The sequence below is a fragment of the Ictalurus punctatus genome, chromosome 7 (assembly GCF_001660625.3).
Source record: "Ictalurus punctatus breed USDA103 chromosome 7, Coco_2.0, whole genome shotgun sequence".
NCBI classification, from domain to species: Eukaryota; Metazoa; Chordata; class Actinopteri; order Siluriformes; family Ictaluridae; genus Ictalurus; species Ictalurus punctatus.
The window spans coordinates 29,665,100-29,672,599 of NC_030422.2; the positions used below are offsets into that span (position 1 = coordinate 29,665,100).

The window sequence follows — 7,500 nt, forward strand, 5'->3', positions numbered from 1 at the left end:
AGGTTTTGACGTGTTTACCGTTACTGGAGGCGTACAGGGCCTTGAGCGTGCTGCCCCGCAGCCGCAGCCGGGTGATGCGGTTTCTCTGGCAGTGCAGCACCTCCAGACGAGGGAACAGAGAGGCGTCCAGCTCGCTCAGACAATTGTCCCGCACGTCCAGCTGGGTCACGTGGCGCAGGAAGTCCGGCTCGTCTGGCGTCACGCTGGAGATCCGGTTCAGTCTGAGAGAAGAACGGATGGGAATAAAGAAAAAAGGTTCAAACGGATACCCCTTGCAGAATCTGCTAAATCTTAATACCGTTCACAAAATAAGACGGATCATTAACAATCAATTACGATATACACCCATCGTCCTGTTCAAAAGTTTACACACCCCCCCCCCCCGGGCTCTTAATGTATCGTGTCGCCCTCTTGAGCATCGGTGAACGTTTGCGCCTCTTGTAATAGTCGTGTACGAGCACCTCGGTGTGAAGAGATGTACATGTAAACATCTGTTATGTGAAATAGCTTCTTCAGGACAGAACTAAATAAACAACAACATGGGATCCATCTTATTATCTTAGAGAGATAGATAGATAGAGGGCAATTGTTCTAATCGAAAGAAATACGGAATGATACTGAAGTGAGAATCATTAACAAGGTAGAAATGTATGCATCTGATCTACAAACGCATGTCTAATCATTTTATAAATCCGATATCATCCCTAATAATTAAAGACCAAAGGCTGCTTTAGCGGAGAGACGCGGCGAGAACTTTTCCTGGAGCGAGAACAGTGCGTGTTCTTTCTCATATCGTTATCGTTAACGTGCCCCCCCCCCCCCCATTATTATTAAACAGCTGAGTATTTTCTTTCCAGACACAAAAGAAGTCCAATAAAGCAGATTCCTGTCTGATGGATCACTGCATGCTGTAGCTTTCAGCGCCGGCATGATTTCATATCCGGAGTTTTCTTCCATTAGTACACACGTGATGGACTGAACGTCGTATCATCCGCTTCAGCGCTCAGGGTTTGGGAAGTCACCGCATTTGTATTCCATCCTCGATCAGATCTCAAAACACAAGAACCCGATTTATTTATTAAAAACACCTGCCTCACGTCTGCGCAGACGGAATGGGCCGTTAGATTAAAAACTAAGAATAAAGTTTTCAATGAAGATTTTTTTGTTTTGTTTTTATTTCAGGAGCAAAAATATCTACCGCCCGTATCACAGACTCATCAGGACTTTTCGATCTTTTACTATTCATAAGCCAAAACGTCATACACATGCGCATGTGGTGATGAATTAGTGTTTAGCGGCAGATGGCTGATTCACATCAAGCCACGCCCACAAAATGGCATTAAAAAAAAAAAGTAAAGTTCACAGAGGTGAAAACGACGACCGTGCCGTGATGCTAACTCTCCCAATAACGCGGCTCAGCCGCTGCACGCCGCGTCCTGCCAGCTACCGTACTCTTAATCCTTTCATAGAGCGCCATTACTTTTGTCCTATTTGAATGACTTGGACTCAGTTGTATTGATATGAAACGACACGGTGTCACAAAATATCTTCCCGGACTAACGAGATTTTAAATTCTCGCCGCTACTTGGTAAACGAGGGCTCCTCTGCTTCATTAAAAATAAATGAATAAAATAAAGCAGAACGCGGATGAGGTTCATTGTTAATATAAATGTTCTAAGGACTCGCGCGTCATTGAAGAAGAGCTCCAACGAGAACAAAAACACTGACGGGAGCACGTAAAAGAAAAAAAAAAGACTGGACGTGCTTTTCTTTTCTTTTCTTTTCTACCACGGGTCTTATTTTCGAATCGTTCCCATAGCGACCCGGCTGCAAGCTCTCCGCGCGGTCTGTCTTGTGATGAGAACTTCCGAGCGTGTCGAGGTGGAGTGTGGGAGGATGCCGAACGGTCTCGGGTCTGAAAAGTGCGAGGAAGCCACTTGTGCTGCTCTCGGCCTTCGATAAAGCACGGCGTGAGCGGAGCTGCAGCCGATCTTCCTCGGGGGAGTCGTGAAAGACGACAGAGGAACCGTTTAAAGAACGGCAGGCCTCTCTAGCTTCCAGTGAGCTCGACAAGACAGACTCGGAAAAAAAAAAAAAAAAATCGGATTCAAGGGGGAATCCACATGGGTGACCGCTAAATCGTTTTGGGACGTCGTTATCTTGTATTATTAGGAGAGGAAACGGGACGTTCAGCACCGTGGTGGTGGTGGTGGTGGTGCTGGAGATGCTTTGGCGCTTCAGGACCTGGATGACACGCCATTACTCTCGATGAGAGGACCGTTAATTCTGCTCTGTGCCAGAAAACTATTAAGGAGTAAGTCTGTCCGTGACCCGAGGTGTGATGGGGGTTTTTGCGGCAAAGCACTGAAATAAAACACGAAATCATGTCCTCATTTAAATGGCTATAAAAGCGGAGTAATAAACTGAAACGTGTTGAAGAGGCCCTGACGGACATTTCGGAATACACGGCTGAACTACAGGCTGTTCCTCAAGTTGGATTACACGAAGCGCGATCGCTTCGATTACTGCAAAAGGTTTTGCAAGGGGGGCAATTACTTTTTCACACATGGATATGGGTCTTTTTGACATTTAAATAAATAAAGTAGTTTTTTTTTTTTTTTTTTTTTAAAGTGCTTTTTCACAGATTCATTACTCTAATATTGCTATTTTTTAATGAAATTTATTTATTTTTTTAAACGTTCCTTAGCTGTTATATTTATATTTTGTATAAAAACGTGACGAATACACAGCGGTCGAGGAAATCCGAGCCGGGGGGATAAATACTCCGGTGTAAAATCGGATCGGTGCAGAGATTACAGAGATCACAATCTGCAGTTTCTTTACACGCAGCTCCAAATCCATGTGTTTGCCCCGCCCTCTTTTGATTGACAGGACATAATCGGCCCTGATCGTCGGACGGTTTTGAACTGTCGGCCGACGCGGGTTACCGGCCGATACGTCGCTGCATCTCTAGGAATATTATAGTTCGTATAATAAAAGAGAGGAAAACGTGCAGTGACGGAGGGAATCAGGAAGGGGGCAAATACTTTTTCCACAAACACGCCGCCTACCGTAACTTTCTAGTACACGTGCCTATCGGTCATTTCTTTTGCATTTCTGAATAAAAATACTAATAATACTAATAATAATACTACTCGAACAATCTCAAAACAATTATTATTATTATTATTATTATTATTATTATTATTATTATTATTATTATTATTATTATTATTCTTCCCCATGGGTCAGTGGACTCGGAACTCCATCCCTCGCTCCACATTTCTCTCGACGGCTCTGCACAATGACAGGTTTATTACATATTTATAACAGAGATTTATCACGGCTCTTTCCTGGCAGAGGGAAGACGTATGAAAGGAGCAATATGGTGTTTCAAACGGACATGCTGAGTAAACTATTAGTCGTGTCAGCGTGTGTGTGTGTGTGTGTACCGCAGATCGACGTATTTGATCCTCAGCAGGCGGAAGGTCTGCAGCACGAGCTGCTCCACTCTGTTCCCGGCCATGCAGAGGCGCTCGACGCCGCTCAGTCTCTCCAGCACGGCCGGGACGCCGCTGAACTCGTTGAAGGAGAGGCCGAGGTAGCAGAGTCGCTGCAGGGAGCCCAACTCCACCGGCAACGACGATAACGTGTTCCCGTCCAACAGCAACGTCTGCAGGCTGAAACAGCGCACACACACACACACACACTTCTCAATGACGACAGTTATTCAAACCGGGAACCTGCTTAGCCGGGTCGTGTTGATTGGTTTCCTATAACAGTAGCTCTGACGATAGCGTAGCTACGAATCAAAGTTCTAATACGTTTCCGTTTCTATGGTGACTACTCAACCTGCGTAACGGACGCCACGCGTAAACGCACGCTAAACTCGAGGTGCAAGAGACGTTTCGGTGTCGGAGGAGTTTACGTTATTTCTGGTTCCTTAGTGACACGACGATCTGCGTTTATATCTTAACTTCAAGACGGGGAGAGACGAGGGGGGAGAGAGAGGAGGGAGAAGGGAGGGACGGAGAGGGGGGGGGGGGGAGAAGGGGGGACGGAGAAAGAGAGAGGGGAGAGAGAGGGGGGAAGAGAGAGGGGGACGGTGAGAGAGAGAGCGGGGGGGGGGTGAGTGGGGAGAGTGGGAGAACGGAGAGAGAGAGAGAGAGTGAGAAGAGAGAGGGTGGGGAGAGTGGGGGAGAAGGGTGGAGAGGGGGGGGAGAGAGAGAGGGGGGGGGGGTGAACAAGTAGAGCTGCTTCGTGGATTTGCCACAACATTAAATGCAACTATAAACCATTTTTTTTAACCACAGTGTAATCTTTTGCAACTTGCTGTGCTAGAGGAGAACCTGCATGTTAAGTCTGCTGGCTAGCAAGAGCAGCTATATAGGTGTGGTTGCCAGGGCGACGTTATATTTTGACAGATTTCACTGCTGCCACAGAAAATAATTTCGCTGTGACAACCTGCGACAAATATAATACAGAATTAACTGAAGAGTTTACTGAAGCACCAACAGGCACTTCTCAGGGTGTGTGTGTGAGTGAGTGTGTGTGTGTGAGAGAGAGAGATAGTGTTGAACCTGTAGGTGGCAGCAGTGCTACTGAAGAGTAAACTCGGGGTTTGGAATCTCAGGTCGTTCCAGGTGATGGTACAGCTGTGTTCGGGACAGGTGTGTGTTTATTTTCAGTTTATTTCTGTAGCTCATGCGACCATGTGGTCATGTGACCTCAGTGATGTCACTTTGAGAATCAAGTGCTAATTTATCAAAAGCTGCTCCTGATGGGGAGGCTTTAAGACTGTGTTTACTCATCCATCCGTCCATCATTCGGATTCATCTATCCATCGATCATTCTGCATCTACACCTGTCTGCCTGTCCATCCATCCATCCATCCATCATACTGCTCCATCCATCCATTATCCTGCATCTACACCTGTCTGCCTGTCCATCCATCCATCCATCATACTGCTCCATCCATCCATTATCCTGCATCTACACCTGTCTGCCTGTCCATCCATCCATCCATCCATTCATCATACTGCTCCATCCATCCATTATCCTGCATCTATACCTGTCTGCCTGTCCGTCCATCCATCCATCCATCCATCCATCTATATATTGGGTTGATCCATTTCATCTATTCCTCACCATACCGCTCTATTCATCCATCCGCATACTGCTCCATCCATCCATTCATCCAGCCACACACTGGTCCACCAATTAATTTATTAAACTCTTCCATCTACACAGGCATGTCCATCCATCACTGTGACTCATTTTCCTTCCATCCTTTTTACTCATCCATCACTGGCCATCATCTATACATCCATCCATCAACCATCCTGATACATCCATTAATCTGATCTCTCTGTCCTTCATCTCCCACTCTAGCTTCATTCATCTATTTATCTATTCAATATAAATCTCTCCACCCAAATCATTCAAACACTCCACCCACCCATCCACTCTGCTAATTCTAACAGTGAAGGATAGTGGCCACTCTTCCATCTTCCACCCATCTCCCCTCCCTCCATCCTTACTTGTGCATGTTGCCCACACTGGGGTGGAGGCTGCTGAGGCAGTTGCAGCTGAGGTTGAGTTCGGTGAGGGTGGAGATGGAGCTCAGCGCCATGGGGAACGTTCCCAGCTGGTTATTGGACAGGTTCAGACTGCGCAACCGAGTGAACCTAACACACACACACACACACACACACACACACACACACACACACAGCAGGGATTAGTGAGTGAGAGACCCGAGTATGTGGTTAAGAAATACTTCAGCTTGAAATGACAGTGACCGTGCTGACTCATGGGTTCAACGAGCAGGCACACACACACACGCATGCATGCACACACACACACACACACACACACCACTGTCTCTCTCCCTCTGTTTTGTTCAGCTCCAGAACTCGGTCCTACTAGAGCCGCAATGCCGAACGTTCATATAGCCGAGTGCTTTTTTTTTTATTTCAATTTTTTTTTTTTTAATAATACCCAGCATGCCCTGGTTCTGGAGAGGGACGGAGTGCTTTGAAGCTTTTGTGCTTGGGTAAATACGATCACAAACAAGGTTGAGGGTTTTGAGAGAAAACAATCACGCCTCCCTCTCTCTGCAGGCATGCAGCTTCGCTGACGAGTACACGGGCGGAAAATAGTAATAACAACAACACCGGGGCGAGAGACACCGGGAGCGTGCACGAGAGAGAGAGAGAGAGAGAGAGAGAGAAGCGGGAGCTATAATGGCATGTGAGGTGTGTTTACAGAGGAACAAAGGGCCACCCACATTCTCTCTCTCTCACACACACACACACACTAGTCTGTGATGTTTGGAGGCTTTAACTTTGGCCTTACTTGATGAAAGTTACAGCCGACGTTGCATTCAGAGGAAATAACGACAAACTACCAGGGCTGAGCAATATGACGATACAATATGAATAATATCTACATCGATCTGGAATTAAATCTCAACACCACTCCTGCTCTTGCCCTTTATCCGTTTATTTATTTGCATCCCTACAGCCGACTCCCCCTCTTTCACTTTCGCTTCCGTGCCTCTCTCACGGCCACCACTCCTGTCCTTCGAGCAGTCGCTCTGTTTACATGGTTACCAGGAGTGTGTCACAACAGCAGCCGAAATAAACTAACCCTGTACGCTGCTTTTAAAGTGCACCTATGATGGTTTTTCAAACATCACCTTTCGTGTAGTGCGTTATACACGTATACTGTTTGTGAACGTAAAAACGTCTGTGGAGTTTAAACCGCTCACGAGGGCACGACGGACAGAGTTACCGACTCCCGAAAGAACGAACCGATTCTGAGCAGTTGAATCGAGTCGTTAGTGATTCCAGACTTTACTTCCTGTACTAACCTACGTAGGTTTGTAACAAAAAGCCCCGCCTCCGGTCTTCATCGTCTGCTCGCTGACGGCGGTAGACCGATCGCGACAGACCGGGACGTCTGACCTAGCAGAGTAGAGTATGCTCTCTGAAACCAGGAGTTTAGAATGAATCCTTTAGAACGGATCGTTGAACGAGTCGTTTGGGACACTGATGCTAGGGTTTAAATTATGAGCAGGTTAAAGTGATTTTTGAGCTCGGACGCGTGGAAATCTACCGTGTGAGAGCTTTAAAACAAAATTAGGCACGTTTCAAATCCATAATGCGGCACTTTAAAGCGTTGGATTTAAAGGGTCCAAGCACTACTTATAACTCTGTTGGAATTGTCGGGAGCTTTCTTCTTCTCGTTATTATTATTATTATGATTATGTGCTAAAACGCAACACCAAGAGAAACACCGAAGACGTACACTAGCCAGACGGTGGCGCTATAGAGACCATCTCGTCCACAGTCCCCTCCAAAGTTGTTGGAACAGCAAGGCCAATTCATTTGCTTTTGCTATACACTAAAGACAAGATCAGAATTTCAGCTTTCATTTCCGGATGTTTACACCTAGACGAGCCCACCCATTTCCGAGTGATCAAAAGTATTGGAACAC

General features: G+C 46.4%; 1 protein-coding gene across 1 annotated transcript in view; it reads right to left on the reverse strand.

Moving 5' to 3' along the window:
* The window catches only part of phlpp1 (PH domain and leucine rich repeat protein phosphatase 1), a 76,708-nt gene that overhangs the window by 14,278 nt on the left and 54,930 nt on the right, over positions 1 to 7,500 (reverse strand). The window contains exons 5-7 of the mRNA XM_017472082.3: positions 5,541 to 5,687; positions 3,453 to 3,680; positions 19 to 221 (exon numbers count right to left, since the gene is read on the reverse strand). Coding sequence (XP_017327571.1) covers positions 19 to 221; positions 3,453 to 3,680; positions 5,541 to 5,687 — 578 coding nt within the window. The remainder of the gene's footprint in view (positions 1 to 18; positions 222 to 3,452; positions 3,681 to 5,540; positions 5,688 to 7,500) is intronic.